The sequence below is a fragment of the Pteropus vampyrus genome, unplaced genomic scaffold, assembly GCF_000151845.1.
Source record: "Pteropus vampyrus isolate Shadow unplaced genomic scaffold, Pvam_2.0 Scaffold22, whole genome shotgun sequence".
Classification (NCBI taxonomy): Eukaryota; Metazoa; Chordata; class Mammalia; order Chiroptera; family Pteropodidae; genus Pteropus; species Pteropus vampyrus.
In genome coordinates, this window is record NW_011888803.1 from 12,880,565 (window position 1) to 12,907,480 (window position 26,916).

The 26,916-nt window shown below is 34.7% G+C and overlaps 1 protein-coding gene across 6 annotated transcripts; it reads left to right on the plus strand.

Annotated features, from left to right (window-relative positions):
• Positions 1-88: 88 nt before the first annotated feature.
• On the plus strand, positions 89-24,866 carry CDC7 (cell division cycle 7). 6 transcript variants are annotated; one of them, XM_023528095.1, is made up of 13 exons: positions 89-228; positions 906-1,099; positions 6,450-6,474; positions 8,623-8,706; positions 10,099-10,234; positions 12,429-12,522; positions 12,606-12,748; positions 13,664-13,916; positions 14,560-14,655; positions 15,408-15,586; positions 16,177-16,259; positions 18,266-18,415; positions 20,294-24,866. In XM_023528095.1, the coding sequence occupies exons 2-13, from the start codon at positions 1,076-1,078 to the stop codon at positions 20,686-20,688; spliced, it is 1,662 nt and encodes a 553-aa protein (XP_023383863.1). In that variant the 5' UTR covers positions 89-228; positions 906-1,075; the 3' UTR covers positions 20,689-24,866. The 6 variants fall into 6 exon arrangements, with proteins under 6 accessions (XP_023383863.1, XP_011353937.1, XP_011353939.1 ...); XM_011355635.2 differs by lacking the exon at positions 6,450-6,474; XM_011355636.2 differs by lacking the exon at positions 6,450-6,474 and having other exon boundaries at positions 101-228; positions 923-1,099; positions 20,294-21,223.
• The last annotated feature ends 2,050 nt before the right edge of the window (positions 24,867-26,916 follow it).

Sequence of the window (26,916 nt, forward strand, 5' to 3'; positions counted from 1 at the left end):
AACCGCTTGGAGCAGCCAAGGCCTTGGGGGAGAAACCCAACGTCCTTGCGCAAGCGCCCAAGAGAGTATTCCGCTGCGCCGACGGCTTTACAGTGCGCATGAGCAACTAGAAGCAGCGAGGCGGGAAGTGTTGCGCAGGCGCGTTTGGCAGACTCGGTAGGTGGGCCGCTCTTGGAGGCGGCCGACCCAGGCATCTCGGGAGCCACAGAAGTCGTTTTCCCTTAAACCGTGAGTTTCCGACGGTTTGTTCCATGGCGCGGGATTGTGAGGGATTAGAAACGAATTCTGGATCGTGACTTCGGTCTTGTCTCAGCGTAATACTGCCGACCCTTTTAAGATCCCGCCGGCCTACGGCGGGAAAGTCGTGCGCCTGCGCACTAATCATCCCGTTCGGTCTCGGATCTGAGGGAGGAAGGGCCTTCCCCACTTAGCTCGCGGCCCGCGCTCCCCAAGGGATCCCATTCATTCCCTCTTCCCTTTTTCCTTCCGGCCCTCGCGGCCAATATGGTATCAATTCTCCAGCAACTTGCGTGGGGCCTTGGACGAGCTTCCTGGCGCTCCCTCTCACTAGTCAAGCGATTTCCTCAAGTCCTCTTTCTCAGGTCAAACTGCTCTCCTCACTGAGGTCTCCCTCCCACTCCCCATTCGCCAGATGTCTGACCCCGGGGCAAGGTCGGTCCCGGGGCACCGTGCCCTGCACCCTGACTAGGAATTTACCTCCAGCTTACTGCCCATATTTCTGGAAGGTGAAAGTGAAGCAAATGGAATCCTTAGAAATGGCCCACCGTTTTCCTCCTTTGGGGATTTGAGCATACGGTGCGTTTTAAAATGTTTGCCCCTTTGAGGGCAGTGGCATATTTTAATGCTTGGTTCAGTGAGTGATTTAAATTTCTCATCTTCTCCAGTATTCTAATTTTCACAGCTGCCTTGCTCCTCTGTGGACATGACCCCTTAGCTGGCATTTTGCATCCCAGTTGTTTTGTGATGGAGGCGTCTTTAGGAATTCAGGTGGACGAACCTATGGCATTTCCTCCCCTGCCTGAGGGGTTGCAGACCGATGGCTCGTTAAAAAAACATGAGCAGAATTTTAAACCACCAGGTATGTGTTTAATTCCAAAGATGTACATGCAACAGTTCTGTAATTTCTATTATTTAAAAAAATTTACTGAATCTTAAAGTGAGTTGTATGTATAAATAAAAGCACGTTTACAAATCAGTAAAGCTTCCTAAGATCTAGATTTAGGACTGGATTGCATTTTAGGAGGATTGCAGTCCAAACATGCCATTTTACAGATGAAGTTGCTAAGGTCTAAATATTAGTGATTGTTTAAGAATACAGTTTGTTGATACCCAGACCAGAAGTTCTGTACTCCTGCACCTATGTTCTTATGTCTCCTCACCATATTACATTAAGCTTGGATTTAGAAATTGACATGGGAGAGATTTTCACTTAAGTATCCAAAGGCAGTATTCAGTGACAAAATAAATGAAATGTTTATAGCAGTAATACAACACTATGTTACAGTGTACATCATGAAGTGTTGTTTGACCCTAAAAGTGAGAAGGAGAGGGTCAAACAGTACCTGACCTTGTACACTAAAATGTGCACTGTCTAGCACAGTCCCCGGTATATAGTAGGCATTTGATAAATATTGGTTAGAGGAGTTCCAATTGACTATTTTTTCTTAAAAGGTAGCTAAATCGTTTTCATCGTTGTCTTAATAAACATATGTAGTGCTTGCCCAAAGGATATTAATTTTGACCTTTTGTCTGTAATATATACTTAATATACCACAAAATAAACTTTAACCCCACTCTAGAAAAATATGACACATGCTTTTGCTTTCTAACTAAAATTAAACTCATCTTTGGTGTCAAAATGAGTACTCTTCCTGATATCCCTATTTTTGGTAATAAAAGCCACTATTATTACATTTACCTATACTTAAAACTTCAGAGTTGTTTTCAATTTATGCTTTGTATTTGCTTTCCATATCCTGTCAAGCAACCTTTTCTTTTTTTCAATGTGTGGCTTTGCCTCTTCCTCTCATTCCCACTTCCACCACATTAATTCATTCCCTTACACTTTGCTTCTGAATTACAAGTTTCTTACCTAAACTAAACTGCCTGCTTTCACTTTTTTCTTCCTCCTGTTAATCTTGTACACTGCTACTAGAATAATCTTATTTTATTTTAATTTTTTTTAGTTAAACTTATTGGGATGACATTGGTAAATCGTACGGATTTCACATGTACAGTTCAATACGTCCTGTGTGTATTGCATTGTGTGTTCACAAATGCAAAGTTAAAATGCCACTTTTCTTACGATGCCACCTTCATCCAATTTCATGGATGCTGTTTCTCTTCCCTTTCATTTTTCTTGTAGTTACCTGTTTCTCATGGTCATTGGACAAGTAATACAGTAACACAGTCATTGTATTATTCTTGTATTGTTTAGTACTCTGTGTATTTTGTCTCTTCAGTTATACCAAGAGCTCCTTAAAGGCAGTATCTCATATAGGTCTTGATGTATGTTGTGCATTAGGCACAGTATAAATGGATGAATCTGACTTGATTCTGGCATTATGTTCAAGTGAAAGCTACTATTTTAATGTGCCTCTGAAAATCTGGGAAATAGAGTGGGGTGAACTTTAAACTTCTAAAGTTTTATGGCTTTTATGTACTGGAACATTGAACATTATAAACAGTACCTTTGATAATTTATAAAACATACTGAGATATTGTCTCTTTCATTCCCCGAATAAAAGCTAAGGTTATATTAAAAACGTAACTTCAGTAAGGAGAGTAAAGCTGATGAGGTCCAAGCACATAACTGTCTTATGACCCAATGTAATTTACTTTCCCTTGGTGGAATAACTGTTGAATGATGGGACTTTTTCTATATCTTTGTATTCCCAGAACTTAACAGTGTCCAGCACATAGTAGGTGCTTGAAAATATTGAATGAATGGTTTAATGCAAGCATATAAAGTAAAATAGTGTAATAGATGAACAGCATGGCCCTTTGGGGTACTTATCAGCTTTTTATAACTTTTTTTTTTTCTGATAAAAATTACACATGCTTATTGAAGAAAATTTAGAAAGTATAAAAGGCCAAAATAAGAATATATTATCCAAGCATCACCATGGTGACATTTTGTTATATATTCCTTTAGTCTTCCTGTTCATACAGATAAAAACAATTTTGTTTCAAAATTTATCAGTTTCAGTGTACAGTATAGTGATTAGACATTTATATAACTTATGAAGTGAACACTCCAATGAGTCTAGTGCTCACGTAACCCCATACATAGTTATTACATTATTATTGACTATATTCCCTGTGTTGTACTTTATATTCCCATGACTATGTTTATAACTGGCAATTTGTACTTCATAATGTCCTCACCTTTTTCACCTATCTCTCCAACTTCCTTGCTGTCTGATAACCATCAGTTTGTTCTCTGGAGATACGTTTTTTTCAAAAAAACTAAATTGGGATCATAGCTAACTTATTTCTAGTCTCCATTTTTTACTTAGCAATATATATCGAGCGTTTTGTATGTTAAATATTCTGCAGCTTGATTTAAGATGACTGCCTAATGTTTCATTGATAATATGCCATAATTTATTTAATTTCCTTTTCTTATTGAACTGATTGTTTTCCTAATAAGAAAAAGTTAAGAAAAATGCTGCAATAAAAAGTACTTGGCATAATATTGGACCAAATGTTTACTCTTTCAGCAAGTCTTTTTTTTTTTTTTTCTTTTTTTAAGTACCTACTATATGCCAGGTTTAGCAAGGGATAAAGATCTATTCAATAAAAGAAAATATAAACTATATATACACTGAATGTCTTATCCATACTGTTGAACTGAACTGGAAGGTTTGCTTTCAGTGTATTATATGGATGCTCTTAGCCCATGATTTTAAAATGGGTTATAGATACCATCTTGATTTGCCTGGAACAAATCTATTTTATACCTGTTGTCACTCTTACTCTCAAGAGTGCCCCATTTTAGGTTAAATTATATGGTCTCCCTAGTTATAGACAGTGAAAATCAGGCAATACATGTAGCCCCAGAATAGGCATGATATATATTCCTGGACTGTCAGTTTTACTCCATGGTAAGTAATTGAAAGTATTTCATTTATTTGACTATTTATTAAATGTCTGTTATGCTCATTCACTTTTTTGGGTGCTAGGGATAAATTATGTATAAAACAGACAAAAATCAATCCCTTAATCTATTGGAAAGAGATAGACAAAAGAAATGTTCAAAAGTGATTAATGCTGTAAAGAAAATGTAGAAGAGTAGGGGAAATAGGAAGTATTAGGGGAAGGGATTGTAATAATCAGTTATTGGTCAGAGAAGGCTTCAGTGTAGCAACATTCAAACTAAGACTTGAAGGTGGTAAAGGATTGAACTTTGCTCTTATCTGGGAAGGAGATAACACTCCCTGAGATGGGAGGGAGTGTGCCTAGCATTTAGGAATAAGCAAGGATGTCATTGTGACTGGAAGTGGGAGGGTGATGTGAGTCAAGTCAGAGAAGTGTGAGGAGAGGAGGTAGATCTTTGGCTTTTCTGTGGAGCAAGTTCTGAAACTATTAGTAGATTTGAGCAAAATAGTGATATCGTGACTTAGCTTTAATAGAATCACTCCGGCTGCTGTGTTACAGATAGACTATAGGCCAGCAAGGGTGAAAGCAGGGAGCATGGTTAAGGAGGCTATTGCTTGTTTAAAGCCAACGTATAAAATGGGGACATTTAAATAATTTTTTAGCTTGTGGACATTTCAGGGTCTTCCCCCAATCGTCAAGATATGTATATTGGTCTCTGCCTTCAGGAATATTTCCCAGCTTTTGATATGAATGCTCTCGTGTGCTGGTTACTCTCATCTCTCACTTCAGAATTTGAGGGTTTTGCATTCATTTTGGTTGTCAGGAAGTTTTACTGTTGTTTAAAAATGTCATAATTGTTCTGTAGTGACAGGAAACCTTAATATAAACATATTTAGAGATTCGTAAAGATAGGTAAGTACATAGTGAGTAATGGTGTGGAAGCATATGAAGCTTACATAGTCATTCACATGGCTTGTGTATTATAGTATTTTATTAGATATATTTTCTTTCTGGTGATTTCTAACAGCTAACCAGCATCTCTACTACTAACTGCCAGCTCATACTTAATACAAAGGGAAGTTCCAAAGTGTGCAACTCATGGGAAAACCATAGATTATTATAGTTGGAAGGTAAAGTTCATCTAATCCAACCCCTTTTCAATTTTACAGATTAAGAAACTGAACACTGTATGGTTTAATGATAGGATTAGAATCTAAATCTTTATAGATTCCAAGCTTTATCTATATTAGCACTGTCCAATAGAACTTTCTGTGATAACAGAAATTTTTCTTTGTTGTCATGTGTGGCTAGTGTGACTGAGGAAATTAATTTTTTAATTTAAATTAAATTTAAGTAGGCACACAAAACTAGTGGACAGCACAACTCTACTACAGGCTTTTGGTATTATTAATCACATACACAACAAAAATATGTACATACATACTTCATCAATACATTAAATAATAAAAAACTACAAAGAAGGTTCCTAGACTGTTTCATCCTTTCTAACCACCATTGATTGTAAGATACACCATTTTATGGAAGATACACCATTTTATATACTATTCAGAAATGCTGCCCTTCATACTATGATTCAGTGCTTTATCACCTAGAATTTTTTTATTTTATACTTATTGAAAGATTTTTTAGACCTATTAGACAAATAATTGTATGTCTCTGGAACATACTTAAAAAATAAATGTTTCAGATCTCTTTCTAAATCACTTTTTATTCTCAGTCATTGATGTTCTATTTTCCCTCTCACAATATTGACATTAGTGATCCAGAATTTCTTTGAGAAATCCATTTTTTAAAAAGCCATTGTTAATGGGTCCTCAAGAAGAGCCCAATTAGGTAGAGTTGACCCACATTTGATTTCTTCTCCACTACCTGTACTCTTCCTCTCTACCACCATTTGGTACTTATGGATTAAATGTGAATGCTTCTCTGTGGTTTCTTGGATTTGCAAGTCACTGACACCTGTTCTTTAAGTTTTGATGCTAGCGGACAACTGTAAGTTGCATCCCAATTTTAGAGTCATTAAAATGTATCTCAGAATCAGATGAACTATTGAATATAGCATTTTAGTATCCATTCATGGTGCCTTTCCTGTGACGCTGGAATTTGAAGCTGGTTGGAATTGACACTCATTAGGAAAGGTTCTAATGGACTGTGGCAACTGTGACTATTAGAAAGCCTGCCTTTCCCCCAGGCCTTGGTTTTTATTTCTAGAGTGAAGTAGTGGGGTAGCTGATAGTGAAATAGCTGCAGCTGTCTTTGGCTTCACTCTAACTCTTAAATTTTTGCTTTTTTTTTTTTTCCTACAGCTATCTTTGAGAGGCCATAATGATGGTAATATTTCATTCATTCAACAAACGTGCCAGGCACTGTCTTAACGTAGAGTTAAATATACTGTGCTGAATTATATAGACAGGGAACTTGTATTGGTGGAATTTATATTTTAGTGGGGGAGGGCACACAGCAAACAAATAAACAGAATAATTTTATAGTAGATAAGTATTCTGAAGACAATAAACAGGATGCTGTGAATAATGAGAGGTGCGCTAATTTAAATAGAATGTCAGAGGGGACTGACAGCTAAGCCAGCCACATGAAGTTCTGAAGGAAGAGGATTTCAAGCAGAGAAAATAAGAACAAAAATGTTAAGGAAATAATGTTAATAACAATAAGAATTACCACTATATTTAATATTTACTATGTCCCAGGAATTGTGTTAAAAGCTTCTCTTACATTATATTATTTCATTGCATCCTCACAGTATCTCAGTGGCACGGGTACTCTTATTACCCTATTATCCCCTTTTCTATAGATGGGGACACTAAGCTTACAGAGATAAACTGTATGCCCAAGGAAGGTCATACTGGCTGGTTAACAGCAGGCTGGGATTCTCCCATCTCCAAAACTGGTACATGTAATTACTGTTGTATTGCCTCTTGTTTTGAAATGAGGAAGCTTCTCCAGTTCACTTATGAAGTAGACAGACACGTGAGGGTAATTTAAGTAAGTCTTCCTATTTCCTTAAATGAGCCGATATAGTGGAAAGAATACTGGACTAAACCTCTTGTTTATTCTCCAGCTCTTAATATTCTTCTCTCTCAAATTACCCACTTGTCATCTTCCTGCTGAAAAAATTCTATGGCTTTCACTTGCATTCTCTGCCTTTCCATTCCTTTACTACATTGAATTTCATTATCTCCCCACCTTACGCTCTCCCTTTTCCATGTCTTTGCATATATAGTTCCTTCTTCCTAAAATGCCTTCTTGTACTTTTTATACTTGGTGAGTGCTTCAAAATACAGCTTTAACTGTCACTTGAAGCTTCTTGGCACCTTCAGTAGTATTCATTTCCCTCCCCACTTCTACCCGGTAATATATGCATTCCTCTATGATTACAATTATTGTATTATATTAACAGTGAGATTTTAACATCTGTCTCTTCCACTATACTAAGGTCTTAAAAGTAACAGGGGCTGCACCAAATCTGTTCATTTTTTTTAATATGGCCATTCCTGAGGATTTGTTAAAACAGTGTTTGTTAAATGAATGAGTCTATAGACTTATCAGCAATACCTCTGTGAAATTGGGCAAATGATTTAACTTCTCTAACTAGGGTTTCCTTATTTTAAAAAATCGGTGCAATAATTCCTGTTCTGCCAATATCACTGAGCTATTGTGAAGATCTGAAAAGATAATCTATGTGAAAGTGCTTTGAAAATGTCTTAAAGTGTTATACTATGCAGCGTATTATGATAACTTAAAAAGTAGCTGATGTTTGGCCTAGATATCAAAATAAAATCTGATGACTCAAGTACGTAGTTCTCTTTTGTATTCAGTAGTTTATTGCATTTTGTATAATTGCCTCTTCTTATTTTAACAATGTATGTTTTTGTAGAGTTTACATGTAGTCAAAAGTAGCAATTTATCTGCTATCAGGGATAAAGAATGCTATTGTTAATGGGGACAATTTTTTAAAAATATTTTTAACATGCCTGAGAGCATTAGTAGACCTTCTCTTTGAAGAAATATTGTGAATATGCAATACGTAAAACTTTCCCAAGCCTGTAAGATTTTATATCTTTGGGGGAAGGAAATAGTTTTAAAGAAGATTGCACTGTGTCCTTTTCATGCCATCTAGTGATCGTAGCACAAATTGTTTAGTTATTTTTTAAGTTTAAATTCTTGATTGTGTGGTACTGTGGGCAATGACAATGTATCTGTTAGTATGTAGTAATTCCAGAGTAGTAGAAATTAGGTGTGTGATTCTGGGACTTATCAGTTTTTTCTCTTAGTTCAAGAGATGTGAATGAGTTATAGCAGCTTGATGGGGTTTTAATTATTCTTATGTCTTTAAGGCATATTATACCTGTTTATTTGTAACTTATTCATGTTTTAGAATTTATTTCATTGAATTTTTTAATTTAAGAAAGTATAAAATATACTCTCATAAATTGTAATTATAAATTGCTTTTTCCTTGATAGGTGTTAAAAAAGATATTGAGAAGCTTTATGAAGCTGTACCACAGCTCAGTAATGTGTTTAAGATTAAGGACAAAATTGGAGAAGGTAATTTGGGGATATACTTTATTATCTTTTTAAGTTTTTTTTTTCCTTTTCTGTTTTCTTTGTTTCATCTTGATGTTCATTATTATTATTAAAAAATACACTCTTTTTTAAAACATTAAGACTGTGTTTATATTACTAATTATGGTAACAGCTTTTCTTTTTTCCCTGGAAAGAATGACAGAATAAATATTTAAGTAAAATGAACTATTTTACTCTTTATACTTGTATGCTATTAGAACTATTAATATATCAGTAATGTTATTAATGATAATTATTAAAAGTAAAAAATTTAAGATTCAGCTGGGGAGATTTGATCAAGAGAAGCCAAATCTTTTTCCCCTTTCTCTATTACAGTTAGGTAGAATTGTACTTTGAAACATATGTGAAACCTAAGATTGCAAAATGATGAAAATGAAGTTGTACAATATTTATAGGATGGTAAATATTAACAAATACTATTGAAAAGACTGACGATCATTTTAATTGAAAGATGAATTTGGCAGACAAATGTGAAGGGAATGAGAAGACAAAGGTTAATAGAATTTTTTGGTGGCTATGTTGAGAAATGCTTAAATAGTAAAAAAAACTTCCATATACTTCATTGCTTGCTTTTCACAATCAGAAGGATCAAATGAGAAAAGTCTTGATGATTGGGGGCAGAGAAGTTAGAAGATGAGAGATTTGGGATATAAGAAGCAGATCTTTACATCTTGTTCCTTACCTTTTTTAAACACACTTAGCGTTCAAAACTTTGTTCTGGAAAACAGTGAGGTCCTCACAAATTGATAACTGTTTCTGAAGGAGGAAGGGGATGAGTGTGTTCTAAGACTTAAATAAGTTTGGGAAATGTAGCGTGTATAACTTCCTTTTGGTTATCCATGATGAACACATTAAAGGCTCTGGAAAATTTTGTAGTAAAAAAAATACTGTTTTAACTCAGTATTTCTCAATTTAATTGACCACCAGATCTTTTATTTTTTTTTTCTCTTCAGTTCATTGCTAAATTTAAAGATCCAGGTGTTTTTGTAGACTATTATTTCTACTTTTTTAAGAGACCTGTATCCAAATCTTAAAGTAATTTTAAATGACAGTATTATAGAAAAATACTTATTAGAATGGCAATATATTATACTAACCTAGTTAAATAGATTTACTATAGAGCTTTGGTTAAATTAATATAGTATCCCCTGAAGAACTAAGGACAGATAAGAATTTATTAAAAATTGAAAAAAGTTGTATTCACGGATGTTCGCTCTTCGTGTTTATTATTAAAATATTAATGATAGATTCTAGTTTTATGTGTTCTAAACAGTTTTTATGACCAGTTTTAGCATTGTTTTATTAACATTTCTAAAAACCAGTTATTAAGAAATCTAATAAATTGTCTTACAGGCACTTTCAGCTCTGTTTATTTGGCCACAGCACAATTACAAGTAGGACCCGAAGAGAAAATTGCTTTAAAACACTTAATTCCAACAAGTCATCCTATGAGAATTGCCGCTGAACTTCAGTGCCTAACAGTAGCTGGGTAGGTAATTTAAAGACTTTAATTGAACTGGCTGTATATAATTTTTAAGATTTTTAATGATGAGATTGTCCATTAATTAAACATTCTTCAGTCAGTTGTATACAGTTTACTAGTACTTTACCTCTAACCTTGAAATGGTTATATTTATATTAATTTTTCTAGTAGATTTCCCTCGAGGCTAAACTTGACTTCCTGTTTTTTTACCATTTCTTTTCCTTTTATTGCCAAATCATAAACCTTGGCATCCATGGTCTAGATTTTTTTGTAAATGTGGGAAACTCATATTTCACTTCTCCCCCAGCGATGGACGGGCTCATCTCATTTTTATTTTGAACAACAGAATCCTCTGGCAGGTCTTTCTCATTGGTTTCTCTCTGCTAGATCGTTCCTATTGTGATCCGGACATGATCTAGTATCTCTTATCTCCCATGTACTGCCATCCCACTTCCAACTGTTCCATCATTTCTTTGCTTCCCTTCACAGTCAGACTCCTCAAAAATTATCTACACATGCTGTTTTCACTTCCACACACCCCCTTTCACTATACATATATCATGGCCACTCTTCTCTCTGGTAAACTAAAACTTCTTGACTTCATTTTGCCACTTCCTTTTTTTGTTCACAGGAACTCTGGGCACTGTTTAACGTAATTGATTTGAATCATTATATTCTGACTTCTTTCCTGCCACATACTCCTTGTTTTCTTCCTGCTGTTTTTGGTGTTTCATTTTCAGTTCTTCCTCTTCTACCTGACACCTAAGTGTTGGAATTTTTCAGAGCTCGATCCTGGGCTTTTTTTCTCTAGACTTTTGCCTAAGCAGGGTCATGTATTTTCCACATGACTTTAAATACCTGCCTATTTGACATTTCCACTTGGGTACCTAATAAACATCTCAAATGTTAGTATGCCAAAAACTAAATTTTAATCTTTCTGTTTTGCCTACCAAAAGAAAAACAAAAAACAAAAAACCCTATTTCAACAACCTGTTTTCATCTACTCATCTCTGCAAATAGTACTATCTAACCAGTTGCTCAAGCCAGAATCATCCTCAAACCTAGTAATCATCTTTAATTTCTCCATTTCTCTCCTAAACCACATCCATCACCAAGTCTTGCCCATTTTACCTCCAAAATGTCTAAAAACTCATCACTGTCTTTCTTCTCAACCACTACGTTAGTCCAAGCCTAGATCACTTTAACTCTTTTCCTGTTTAGAAAAAGAAAAGTGCAGCTAGCTGCCAGCATTCATTTAACATCACATGTGAGAACGCTACATTTTCTAGGATCTGACATTTTCAGCGATCGAACTACTAAAAGCAGAACGCTGTAAATAGAATGATGTCATTTGTTTCCAAAGACTATCAATATACTAGAGCAATGCGAAAATAATAATAAAAGCAAGCTATTTCATGGCAAACTTTGGGGGTAAGGTTAGGATTGTAATCCGCAAGTTACTTCAGGGTGAATGCTGCATCCAAAAGCACTGCGGGCAAGTATTCTCGGAGCAGACAGGAAAAGGGTTGGTATCCATGTTGTTTTGCTCACTTAGGCTCAAAACCATGGAAATCAACTTTACCCTATTTTTATCTTTTGTGAGATGCAGTATAACATAGTGGCATTAAGAGTGTAGATCTGGAGCAAACTGCCTGGCTTCAAATCCTGGCTCCATGACTTCCTAGTTTAATGGGGATCTTCCTTAACCTCTCTGTGCCTCAATTTCCTTATCTGTAGGAAAGGGGTAGGAAGTAATAGCACCGTTCTCATAGAGTCATTATAAAGATTAAGTGACTTTGTTAATAGATGTGAAGTGCTTAGATCAGAGCTTGGCATATAGTTAATGCTCAATTTTTTAATTCATTCATCACTATTACTATTTTATCTGCTACTAAATCTTGTTAATTCATTCTTGTTATTCATCTTTTCATTCTTACTCTGTCACCTTTCCAGTTAAAACTATAATTATCTCGTGTGAACTGTTACAATCTCATAACTGGTGCTATTTTTGTTTTTTTGTTTTTTAAAAAGCTTTATCTTGTACAAGTCAGTTAAATGTGTATACTATCCTATATGATGACAGTTTTAAGTTAGTCTTCTAGCATTGTTTATTCATTGCTAAATTGCATTAAAAAAATAAGCATAAAGTTTCAGTTTATTTGACCTTTCCTCTAAAGTTCACTGTGCATTTTTCCACTAGGGGGCAAGACAATGTCATGGGAGTTAAATACTGCTTTAGAAAAAATGATCATGTGGTTATTGCTATGCCATATTTGGAACATGAGTCTTTTTTGGTAGGTTTTGATATTTCTTGAATCTTTATTAACTGAATATTTAATTGAAAAAAATTATGACCTTACTCATAACTTCATTTTAGGACATCTTGCATTCTCTTTCCTTTCAAGAAGTACGGGAATATATGTTTAATCTGTTCAAAGCTTTGAAACGCATTCATCAATTTGGTATTGTTCACCGTGATGTAAAGCCCAGCAATTTTTTATATAATAGGCTCCTGAAAAAGTAAGTATAGAAAGTTCAGAAAATATTTACACTTAATTGAATTTATGCTATGAGATCCATCTCTTAGACATAGAACATACTGTAGCAGCCATGCACAGGTTTTTTTCTGTTTCAGATTTTCCTTGTGATTGAGGAAAGAAAATACATTATAGGAGAAGATAAAATTGTATTAGTACATCCTTAGATGTTTTTCATGGATCAGTGGAAATGGCACTTAGCCAAAAGAAACTTAGGAAGGGTCTAGTCTTTTTTGACCTTACACATTTTTCTTATCTCTGGCCCTCATTTTTTTTTTCTAGCAAATGAGGGGATTAGATCACGTGATAGCCAATTTTCTGTTTCAACACTGTTTTGTGTTTGTATTTTTTATGCTGATTATATGCATGGAGGCATTGAAAGCTTAAATACTGCTTTTTATACAATGGATCATATAAGTGTGGTAAGAAGAATAGTACTCTAACTTCTTTCCTTAGGCCTTCCTACTCCTGACTTTCCTCTTTAGCTTTAATTAAATCGTATTTTAAAATTGATTTTTAATTTCTTTTAAATTAAAAATTATCTTATTTAATTAAAAATTATCTGCTATGATGACATCTGTCACAATTAGAGAAGAAAGGATTTTGTTTATTCTGCATTTCTTGTCTGCTTTGTCAGTATAGGCCAATGGAAAAAGGAGATAAAGATTTTGTGTGTGTGTGAGATACCTATTTTCTTAATTTTCAATTCTAGTTAGGTATTAAATCCTTACCTTGTCCATAGAACTTAACTTTTCTTTTTTTAAGAATGTTATAAATCAATTCTTAATTGATCCCCAAAGAATTGCAGTTTCTATATGAATATAGTTTGAACATATGGTGATGTTACCAAGCTTCAATTGTTATAGAGAAGTAAAAAATGCTTTCTTTTGTTTCTTAGGTATGCCTTGGTAGACTTTGGTTTGGCTCAAGGAACTCATGATACGAAAATAGAGCTTCTCAAATTTGTCCAGTCTGAAACTCAGCATGAAAGTTGTTTACAAAATAAATCCCATCTAATCACCGGAAACAAGTTTTCATTAAGCAGCCCAGCAGCACCTAAGGAGCTGGATCAGCAGCCCACCACAAAAACTTCTGTTAAAAGGCCCTACACAAACACACAAATTCAGATTAAACAAGGAAAAGATGGAAAGGTTCTACCTTTTTTATTTCTTAAGTACTAACACATAAGTACTAACACAGTTTTAGAAATGTTCTCCTTTGTCCAACAGAGGGAGGTATAATACTAGGATAATACTTACAATTTAAAATATTTTTTATTTACATCTGTTATATAGTCAATTGATTCGATTTTAACTAAGTTTTGTAATGGATTGTGTTACTGTTTCAAAACTGAAATTTACTTGGTAGATTTATAATGTCTTTGTCATTATAAATTACATTATATACGAAATGGAAAATAATAAATTTTCCCTGCATGTTATAAAGTTAAGATTAATTATCCTTTTTAAAAGAAAGCATTAGTTTCAGGGGAAAAATTCTGAAGTGTCTATCTCCATTTTAGCTGCACAGCAAAATGTAACATCCATGCAGGTGGATTTTGAATTTTTTTAGTTACACACATATTTGTGGACTACGATAACATTGTATGGGTGTTAAGAGTTGTGTGTAGACTATTTTCTCCTTTCACAGAAGTGTTTTGGTGCCTGAGAATGACTCGGATGCAGCTGTTTTTGTTTCATGTCACTTAACTCTTTCAAAACTATGGCAGAGTACAGCTGGCAGAAAGTGTTACAGATATAATCCTTATTTTCCTTGTTTTTGTTGGTATTGTAGGAGGGATCTGTAGGCCTTTCTGTCCAGCGCTCTGTTTTTGGAGAAAGAAATTTCAATATACACAGCTCCATTTCACATGAGAGCCCTGCAGTGAAAGTAAGTAATGTAGCTTAATAAAGTGCATTCATTAGTCATACACTGAAGAGAATTTAGAGAATGGCTAAATTAGCATTTATTATCAGTAAGTTTTTAAAAGTAGAGTTTTGTTTTGGCAGAAGGTATAACTGCTTTGAACATCTAGTCAACACTTTTATTTTCTCCAGCTTTTTTTCTTGAACTTTCCTGATAGAATTTTTCATTAGCTATTGTTACTCTTTCTCTAATGGAATGTTTGGAACATTAAGGCCTTTTCTCTCATTGACTAGAATGTGAATTCTCAACAACTGACACATTTCTGTCACACAGTTGATAGTTTAGAAATGTTTATAAAATTGTCATCAATGTTAAATGGTTTTAAATCAACTTAAGATATCCTGTAACAGATAAGTAGCATGAGCAACAAATTAAATCTCTAATTTTAGCCAATGTACTTGTGCAGTTTACAGTTCTGAAATGGAGTTAGACACTAGAACGTAACTAATTTTTTTGTAACATATTAAGAAAAGTTCTAATAAAGTGTAAGTCAAATATTTACCAAACTAGGATTATTTAGTATATTTTAATATGTGTATTCAACAGAAAAACCTAAAAAGACCTTAAATGTTTTCATAGACAACTATTTGTTTACAGTCAAGTAGTATATTTTGCAATTTTTAAAGTTATGCATCCAGTATTCAATTGCCATATTAGCAATTGAAGGCATCATGTTAAATGTCATGAAAATTGAAAATGAGACTTTTCTTTTACAGCTTATGAAGCAGTCAAAGACTGTGGATGTACTATCTAGAAAGTTAGCAACAAAAAAGAAGGCCGTTTCTACAAAAGTTATGACTAGCGGTGTGATGAAGAAAACTACCAGTTCCTGCCCAGCTAACCTGACCTGTGACTGTTATGCAACAGATAAAGTTTGCAGTATTTGCCTTTCAAGGTAATGTGTTTTGATGGTGCTATAAAATCACCAGCATGATGCCAGACAAGATTAGAAATTGCGTCGATTTGAGTGGACAGTTGTTTGAGTGAAAATAAATAACACAGTTCTGTGAACTACATAGGCACTGATGCCAAGCGATAACTTCAAGAGCAAGTGATAACTAATGTCACATATTATTCATTTGATGTGCATATGCTCTGGAAAATACACTCATGCAAATAATTTTGGTGGAGGAATAGCTTATCAGGAATCTTAGACTTGCACATGTTGCTTGCTGATTTAATCTTTTGTTTTTTTTCTTTATTTTTGCCAATGTAGAATAACCAGAAAGATTGTCATCTACTCTTATCATCTACTACCTCTTTTTTTTTTTTGCCTGAAAGTTACCTTAAAACCTATCTGGAATAAGGCCTGGGAACGAGTTGGGGGGGTGGAGAGGGATCCATAGAAGCAAAAATCATTTGCTTTAAAATAACATAGATCTCAAGGCAGAATTTCTTATGAACTAAATTGATAAATGTTATGTTTTGGTCTTAACTAATTAAACTTTTAACATAACTAGAAAAATCTTATTTCATCATCTTAAGGCGGCAACAAGTTGCCCCTCGGGCAGGTACCCCAGGATTCAGAGCACCAGAGGTCTTGACAAAGTGCCCCAATCAAACTACAGGTATGTTGCACTAGAAATACAGAACTCAAGTAAAATTGATTGACCCAGGTGTATTTTATGTATTTTATTTTATGATCTTTATCTGTTTATGACTAATATTTGAGCTTTTCTGCATTTAAGTTCTAGCAATGTGGTATTGCCATTTTTAAAGATAATACTGTTTATAAAAGTTTCTAATCCTAGTGTTACTTTTTTTTTAAAAACTGTTTTAATAGATCACATTGTGGTTGTCCATTTACAAGATGATTTTACCAGAGATTTTGTTAACATCACCTTTGTGGGGGAAGAACTTGTGTTTAGTAGTCTTTGCTAACTTAAAACTTACAGCATTTTTTCTGTTTGCCTAATACCTCAGATGTTTTCTGTGATGTCATGTGATTGTGTGTTTCATTAAAATTATTTTTTGTTGTTGTGAAAACAATATAGTGTTAAAAAGATTTTCGAAAAAGGAAAAAGTTGTCATGGAGCTGGGACCCAGGAAACATCGAATAGGCGAATTCTATCATTCACTTGGATTATGGACTTTAAAGAAACACATTTATTCATTATGTGTATTCTGTATTGCTAACAATACAAAAAAAATGAAACTATCTGCTTACACTCTAGTTAGGACACACTCTCAAATAATTATTAAATAATCCATTGAGTATAGATATTTAGGGATTTCTAACTATCCTTACATGAAGGGATTTGGAAGAAAGTTTATGAAGAGAGACCCTCTGAGAAGGGGGTTGGGAGGTTGATATTGAGTCATGAGCAGAAAAACCACATGGTCTAGTCATACAGGAAACAATAAAAGTTTAATGTAGCTAGAATATAAGACAGAAGTCAAAGAATGATGAGAAATAAACCTGTAAAGAGGTAGACAAGGTCAGATCACACTTTTTAAATAGCTTGGACTATATCCTATGGGTTTTAGAAAGTTATCAAGGGAAAAAGATCGTAATAATTTTTTGTTCTAGATGTATTCTGGCAGGTGTGCAGAGAGTATAGATTTTGGAGAGAGGTGGCCCACAGTGGTCCAGGTGAGAGAGGATAGCCTGAGTGAGGGCATTAGTAATAGGACTGAAAAGAAAAGCAAAGGATTGGAAAGGCAGAGCTTAGATAATTGGATGCAGGATTTGGGTGTGAGGTGGTGAGGGAAAAGGCATCTTGAATGTTTATCAGATTCCTAGCCTGGGAGACTTAGATGGGTTCCAGTCACCAAGGTGGAGAATAAAGAAGAAGCAACTGGTTTAAAGGAAAAGATAAGATTGGGGGCATAATTAGTTTGAGATATTTTAGGGATATCCAGATAGAGATGTCCAACAGAATAAAAATAAGTCAGAAGCTCAGGGACACCTGGTTTGGAAGTTAAATGTTATTGTGATACAAATGATAGTCGAAGCCAAGAAGTGGATGAGCCAATCAGGGAGAGTGTTAAGGGGAAGAGGTTGGAATTCTGGAGACACTCAGCACTTGAGGCTCTGAGAAAGCTTTGAAGAAGCAGGCAGAGGTACAAAGGGAACCAAGAAAGGCAGATGGTGATACAGTGGCCAAGGAAATAGGGAGCAAATCTGGTGATACTTGGAGGTCAACAATTGGGACAAAGATACCCATAAAAGAAAAAAAAAATGTTTTTTTAACACGAGGCTGAGCTGGTCTTAATCTTAACTGTCAGAATTCTAGATATTAAAGTTTCTATAGCAGAAGTTAGGGTTAGCACCTATTTGAAAGAGCTTCTGATGTTAAATACTTTTCACTAAAATGAACCATTTTTACTACTATGGTGTATAATTTTTGAGGAGCATATAGATTTTTTCCCTACATAGCTATTTTAAGAGTTTTTTGATCTTATAAATATGCATTTATTTAGTGTTTTCTAATAATGAAATAGTAGGCCTGGTCATCAGAATTTTTTTAAAGCTCAGGATGATTTGAATGTACAGTAAAGGTTGAAAACTACTGATGTAGATGATAAAATTATAGATTTGGGATTTTTTTTTAAAGTTTGTTTTCCATTACAGCAATTGACATGTGGTCTGCAGGTGTCATATTCCTTTCTTTGCTTAGTGGACGATATCCATTTTATAAAGCAAGTGATGATTTAACTGCTTTGGCTCAAATTATGACAGTTCGTGGATCCAAAGAAACTATCCAAGCTGCTAAAACTTTTGGTAAACAGTTTTATATTATAGAACAAAACAAATGTCTTTGATTATATCTGACAAATTACTTTATAAATTATTATGAAATTCTCTTTACAAACATTCTATTTCGTAAAGTTCTCTGGTATTAGAAAATTTCTCAGTTGTTTAAAAATTAATTGCATTATATAAGAAAATAATTTTCATCACTTCTATACATATAATTATTTAATCTTATCAAGCACAAAGTGCTACACTTCTCCAATGGTTAAAGTTTAACTTTATAATCTTAAAAGAACAAGGGATAAAATCTTAACTCCCTATAGTTGTAGTTTGACTTTATTACATAAATACTAATAATAATATGTTTTAATTTGTTAATTGATTATTTATTAAGCGTCAGGTGCTCTTGGGCCGGCTTTAAATGGTTTTAGTCTATTGTAACAAGTAAAGAGTTCATTATAATACAGAGTAATAAGGACGACAGTAACAAAGATAATAGAATGTGTGTTGTCAGATGCCTTAGGGTTCGGGCAGCAGAGAAGAGATGAACAGAACACCTGTACTGATGTAGTATTACTATAAGCATATATTGGACGTGGGAAGTCATCTCCTTAGCTCCACAAAGTTCTTCTAGTTCAAGACTGGGATATACCGTGTACTTTGTGAGGCACTTGAGAATTGAGAATTACCTCAGCCTTGCTTTAGCCAACAGCTTGAACTCAAATGCCCACCTTGTGTTTATTCTCCATGTACAATTATGGTTAGTACTTTCCAAAGTGCATGGGTATGATTGTGTCAGTGTGCTACCACACAATATAGAACACCCCTTTGGGACAAAATTTCAGTCAGCCCACCTCAAAAGTAGCTTAGCTGCTTTGAGCCCAATCCCAAGATCAATGGGTCTTAATCAGAGATGCAATTGGAATTATCTGAGGAACTTCAAGAAATATATATATGCTTGTCTCACCCCCACCCCTTCGTGGACAACATGATTCAGAAAAATATGTGTATATGGTCCAGAATTGTTAGTTTAAAAAAACAAGTGATTTTATATATGCTAGGTACTATTATAGAGTCTCTGTCCTTATAGAGCTTAAATTCTAATGAGGAAGACAAAATAAAATATATAGAATCAGTAGTATTGAGAAAAAGGGGAAAGGAAGTGAAGAGGGCTCAGCTATTTCAGATAAGTTGGTCAAGAAAAGCATCTGTCAGGATGTGATAGTTGAATAGTTACGTGAGATGCCGAATAATGCCTTTGTCCAGTCCAGCAGACGTTAATTGAGAACCCAGTATGTACCAAACATTGTCTTGGTTTTGGGGATTCAAAGGTAAATAAGTTGGTCCCTATCTTTAAAGAGCTCATAGTCTAGTAGGCGAGACAGACATATGTTTTATCAGTTATAGTATAGGATAGCAAAAGTAATAGAAATCTTCATTGGATACAACAGAAGTTTAGAATAATCAGGTCTCTGAGAGTGTTAAACCTCACAGAGTCAATTTTTGAGCTAAGTGTAGTATCCTGGGCACATGCGGGAATGTGAGGCATCCTAGGCAAAGACAGAAACCATGAAGTCAAAAGCATATAGAAGCTTAGTATGGGGAGAGAGAATGGAAGCTGCAGTTGATTAAGGATTACAGAAGGATACAATGAACCTAAAGAAGTTGGCAGAGTGAAATGAGTCCTTACTTTAGTAAGTCACTGGTTTGTACTTACTGTCTCTCACTTTATGATTTGACCTTCAACTATGTAGTGCAAAACAACTTAAAATAGCATATGGTACTCTATCTCATCTTCAGTGTAAATACATCCACAAAGTACATGCTTGGACTTGGATGTTTCTCGTGAGAGAGGCTTCTGATTTATTCAAATAATATAAAATATGTGTATTTTTTCTCTTTTAGGCAAGTCAATATTGTGTAGCAAAGAAGTCCCAGCACAAGACTTGAGAAAGCTCTGTGAGAAGCTCAGAGGTAAAGAATCTAACACTCCTAAATTAGCAAGTGATATACAAGGGCCTGCTTCTCATGACCCAACTTGTTCGGAGAAGACTGACCATAAAGCTTCTCACCTCACACAGACACCTCAAGCACAGCAGTCGGGGAATTCATTGTATAAAGGGAACAGAAATGCCTGTGGGGGTCGTTTTGATGTGCATACTACCAATCTAGAAGGCTGGGACGAGGTACCTGATGAAGCTTATGACCTGCTGGATAAACTTCTAGATCTAAATCCAGCTTCAAGAATAACGGCAGAAGCAGCTTTGTTGCATCCTTTTTTTAAAGATATGAGTTTGTGATTATTGTTCTTTGTTTAATGTTTGCTGTTGTGTATTGTGAGGTGGGGTGAAAGAGTTCTTTGTATAGCCATAAGTTCTTGATTAGAGACCAGGGCAGGATGAATAATTTATTTTAAAATTTTAGTTTTTCTTCTCTTGGCAGATTCTAAAATATGGATTAAGATTACTTAAGATGCCTGGAGTAGTTCTTTGGACTAACAACATGATCTTTGAGTTAGAGTTGCGCAAGGAGAATCAGCTCTTAGTTTCCCTAATTACTTGTCACTGCCATATGCAGAAAAAGGAGCATTTTTGGACTAGTACGTAGGAGTTCAGAGTGCAAGTCTTACAATTAATGGGTGTTTTAGAGATTCAGTGAGTCAAAAAGCTTTCTTTATTGGTTTATTTGAACTATGAGCTGTGTGTACTTTTGGAAGATTCAACCTGGTGCTGGTGCTCTAACCATTCTGTATGTTAAGAAAATAATGTCCACTTCAAGAGGCATAATTTCTTCCTTTTATGAACACTAAAACAATTAATGAGAAAATGTTTGGGGGATATCACTTAAAGTTAAATTTAATTTATTCATTTTTTAAAGTATTTTGTGAATTTATTGTGAGAATTGCCATGTTTTTCTTAATGGTCTCTCTTGATTTTTCTGCCTTCTCTACCTCCACTTTACAAATTACATGGTGCTTTCCACAAGGTTTCTGGGTGCTTTGTTAAATATTGTGTGTTTACAGTTGAAAACTTAAAATAATGCGTACATTGGTTGATAAAGGGAAGCCACAGGACCAAAGTGATGATTGATAGTCCAAAATTTTTTGTTATTCTCTGAATGTTTTTTTTCACACCACCTTCAGTATAATTAGGTAGCTGCTAAAAGGAAAAGTGAACACAGAATTGAGACTACTATTGGAGATTTTTCCTCTGCCTAGAGCCATCCAGATCTCTATATTCTATTTTGACTAAGTTGGTCTTATCCAGAGAGGTTAATTACCAGAGTCTTGGTTGAGGTGGGAAGAGAGATAATGAAGTAGGCAAAGTAGGAAAGGACAAAAGAGAGAGGTTTATGTATTATTATATTCCAAAATGATATGTATCAATGACAGCATATCACACTTCCTATGAGAAATAAGTCTGAGAATATTGACCTGAGAAGTTTCTCATTTAGTAGTCATAGAGTATAAAAACAGCTTAATGATATATAACATTTATTTGGTTATTTTGAACATGGACGTCTGTACATCTACCTGCTCTGTTTGGTAAGTACAGTATATATATGAACCATTACCATTGATCTACTCTCTCATCTTATGCTGTGGTCTTTTAAAAAAACAAACTTCAATGTTCTTGAATTTATATGTTTAATAAAGTTATCTTTTTATATTTTTTATGTCAGGCTACTCATTTGAAAAAGACCTTTTAAAATAAGTATTGACCACTGGAAGTATTTTCCTGGTGAGATTGATGAATGTTCTCTCTTCAGCAAATAGTAGGTAGTAGATTTTTTAAAAATTCTCTTGCTCAAGTAATATATAGAAGATAGAAGTAAATTTTTTTTAATAGAAGAGGAGATTGTTGACTTCATTTATAGGATGTTTGTTACGCGTAATAAAGCAGTAAACCTTCTCAGTAACTAAAATGAAGTCTTAGCTAAACAAAATTTTCTAAATGTGACTCACAATCAAGTTAACATTCTTAAAAAATTAACATGAAGAAAAATTTAACTACCCAAAGGAAGTGCAAGGAAGGAGAAATTCTCTAAGAAAAATTAATATTCAGGGCTGGCTATTTTTCAAATTCTCATTAATGTCACTTTTAGACTAGCACTTGGTTGATACACAAGGAGAGGTAAAGGAGGCTAATGTTTTTAAAAAATATATCCAGTATTACAAATTAGTTCTCAGGTAATTTTAGTCCCACTAGAGAATATTGCCTCAGTTTGGGGTTCTGTCTAGGTAAAATTATCAAGGAACTTCCATACACATATCATTTAGATTTTTTGGCCTTCCAAATACCATTTTATAATGACAGATATTTCCCTAAAAAATTTTAATTAGGTAAAATGGTCATTTTAAGGGAAAGATTAAGAAGGTAAATAGTTAATACCATTTTCTTTTATGGAGGTTACCAGAATATTCAGCTATTTTTCAATGTCAGCTTTTTAAAATTCTTATTGTACAGATTCTTGAAATTAAACTGTTAAGGGTGTTTTCATTTAATCCTAGACATTTAGAACTATTACTATAACAAGTTACAAGTATTGGTTTTCAAAACAGGCTTCAACTCTATAGCATTTTTAATGAAATGTTTCCTTATAAGGAGATGATTATGGTTGTCTTAATGACCTGAATAAAAATATGGCTCAAGAATGGTTATTCCAGAGAAGTAAACTTAGTTTATTTCAAAATCTGAACAAAAGTCATCAAGTGATGTTAATCTCATGTTTCTGGCATCTGCATTTTGGAAACAAAATGGTGTTATAGATGTCAGAATATTGATTGCATAAAATCTTGAAACCCACAAAACTCATAGGCTTAGGACTTAGTAATTTCTGCTGTTTATGTAATTTCAGCCCTGCACGTCACCGAAAAGTTATTTATCTTAAGAAACTGTGGCCAAATTTGGCGGATAATGCTGTCTGCCAGTGTCTGTAGATGTATTGTTTCCGCCTACAATTGTGTGTGCTGCCTGTGGTCTTTAAAGAACACTAGCTAATAGAAACGTCAATTCTATTCAGATTTTTAACTGTGTTCTTAGAACTGAGGTTGCCTCCATCCTAATTTTGTCAGATTATGTGTTTGAACTGTCTGCTTTTCTGAAAGGTAGATATCACCTATGTACTAGATAAGTAATCATAAGTAGTTAATGCTGTGTCAAATTAGAGCAAGATTTTCAACAGAGTTACTACAGAGGTCAGTGCTAAGGCAAATATTTAGTAAATAATGACACTTTAGATATTTAGAGTAAAAAGACATCTTAGGAAAGCAAAGGCAAGTTGGGCGAGAAAATTATAAAAATAAGGTTCAGAAAAGTGATTACAGAATAATTTGAGCTTAATTTGACCTGCAAACTTTTTTTTCTCAGAAGAAAATGAACTAAAAGAATGCATTGTCCTTGACCTCTGTTTTGAGTGTTTTAAAAATTTAACAATAATATATGGAAAATAATTCAAAAGGATAAGCAAAAATTTATTTGGAAATTGTGTACATAGCTATTATAAGACAAGAAAGATGACTAGAAAACAGATGTCAGTGGTTTAGAATTTCGATTTAAACTTATACCATGCATAAAATGCCCTTTTAAATTTAACACATTATGCTGTGCCCTAGCTCTTAAGCAGATTCTATCTTGGGCCCTACTGAAGTAATTCTTTGAGGAAGGTAACAGGTTTCACACAAGAAAATTTAATGCTACTTTGTGAAAGCAAATAGAGAATAGTTTCTAGATTCATTTCTAGATCTAGATTTAGAGAAGGCCAATATCACTCTAGTAGGGAACCAGGGACAAATCAAGGGATGGACTTATGACATCCTGAAATTAACAGTAATAACATTGTCAGCTGGTGGGGTGAGTAGCACAAATAGCAAAATAAAAGAGTCATTGGTAATTTCTTTCTAATCAGAATTTTTGTACATGTTCCTTATCTATATTCTGTTGGTGTGTTTTTATATGTGTGTATTTAATTATGTATTCACCCTTTGTGTAAATTCCTTCTATAACTTTCTGAAGTCTGTAGCATATGATCTAGAAATGACTCCAACTAGGACAAGACCAAGACAGTAAATCAGAAACAGATGCATGGTTTTGTAGCCTCACATTGTTGTTTTAGCTCTGTCCATAAGCAAAAGGAGCAGGGCCTGGTGAATCCTGCCACCTACGTATTTCTCTAAACATTCTTAGTTCCTTTTACTTGGTAGAAGTTTCTTCTAGCATGTTGCTAGTCTTCCTACACTCAAAAGTTCTGATTAAAAACAAAACCAGTTCCACTGTATTTGTATGTGTATGAGTAATCTTTAGACAAGTATTAGCAGTGCTGCTTTACACTTTTCTCAAGCTCGTGATATAAGTCTGATATTCTGTGAGTGTTCTTTTTGTCATTTTAATGTTTTACTTTAAAACTTCATAAATGTCCATATTAAATTTGTTATCACTTCTTTGTATGAAAATAAACAGCGTCTTAAATCTCTTGTGTATTATGAGGAAGCATCTTTCATGTTTGTCCCTATACAGCGTGACTAGACTAGTACCTGGAATTATTGAGTGGGTGTTCAATGATTATTTGTTGAGTAAATGCATTTAAGATACATTTAATTAATTTTCTTTCTTGGCAAAATATTAAGCCGCAAACCTTAGTAAGGGTGCCTATTTGCCTAACTTTGGTGCAGTTATTTGATAGGGAGTAACACCAAATGGTAAGAGAAATGAAATGACTCATACCTCTTTATATAATCTCTTTCCAATAAATATGTAATTTAAATGAAGGCAAGAGTTTGATGCCAGGTTTTAGGTTCAGAAAAGCCTTAAAGGGGTCTTTGGACTTTGAGTTGCCACTCACTACAATGCCTTTCCCTTGTCTCTATGTATTCTAAATGTATTTGTTTTTATTAGGTTATCAAGAAATCCACTCCTCCCTCTACAAAATCTTCCCTGATCACACCAATCCAAATGATCATTTCCTTGATTTCCTATACCCAGATTATAAATTTCTGGAAGGTAGAGACTACTTTATGTCTCCCCACCCCCCGTCTTGCCCCGACATTTCATAGCACCACATTAGAGACTCAAGTATTCAGTCAAAACTTTGGTGTTGACTAGGAACCTGACACCAGGGTGTATTTTCAAACCTCATCTAGATTAATCTAAGATTTCCCAGCTCCCACCCCCATCCCAGCCATATTAGTTCTAATTTCTCTCCATTCCAATTTGTCAATGCCCCTTTCTCATTGCTTTGACCTCAGTGGAGAGAGAACAGCTGGTGGACATTTTGTCTGTAATAACCCCTCATATCCTTGTATAAGAGGCAAGTGAGCAAAAATTTCATGATGATCATATTCATGTTTTTAGCTCTTACTCTGTGCCAAGCATCATAATCAAAAAAATCAATTTGTTTTAAGGACTCGTAAGTATGTATAAAGTACTATGGGAAAGGATTACACTTGACTATGCTTTGCCAACACCATTCATCTTCATACATGCAGGACCCTATTCATCTTGGATTTTTCTGACACAGCTTCAATTCCCAAATGTCAGTTCTCGTTGATGTGTTCTGAGAATTCCAACATTTCTGCATCCAAATTGCATTTTGAAGAATTTCTCAATTAGAAGTGTGAAATTGTTAGAAATGCATTCCAATTTTTTAGCTCTGCAAATATGTCCATTATAACGTGGCATTTGAGGCTCTCTGTGCTTTGGGAACCAGCTGATACGTATGTTATTGAATAAAATGAAGAGTTTTCCAATGTCCTTTGAGCCCTGAATGGGGCCTTATGCATTTTCATTGCGATTCTCACACTTAAAAGTATAAACATAACAACTGGGGAATTAATGCCCCTTACTCATCCTTTGTCGATTAAAAATAAACCCCAATTACAGGCAGCATAACATGAAGGAGTCAGCCCAGGTTGGCTCTTCCCTGTACTGTGAGCCTCAGTTTCCTCAACTACAAAATGAGTTTTGTATGCCTGCCTCATCGTTTGGAGGAATAAATGAGAGCATGCTCCCTAACTATGGTGTTAACACAGTACTAATTATTTTTCTTCCTTTCTTCCTCTAGTTTCCATTCATCTCCCCCCCCCATAGGGGAGCATGGCCTGAGAATACTCATACATATTTCTTTCCTTAACTTTTTTTTTAAGCACATCAGGGATTTTAAACTGTTGAATGGAAAATTGCCAAAATCTGGGATGCTATCACCCTTAGAGTAGCAATGCCAGTTTTCTACACATTTTGATGTCCTATCTGTCCACCAGATGGCAGGGGTTCCTTTGGCATGTTCTATCACCTGTCCAAACACGTTTGGATTAGTGTATCAGTAAGAAAAGAAACAGAAAAGAAGGCACACAAAAATACTGGTCCTTAAAACAACTTTACCAGGGGAGCTAGTGATCATCTACCACACCTACCACACCCTCATCTTTTCCAGTCATAAACTCATGTTCTGCTCTTTCTCCCCTGAGCTTTTGCATATCCTGCCTGTATATCTTGCATATTCCCTTGCCTATAACACTTCGTCACCAAACCTCA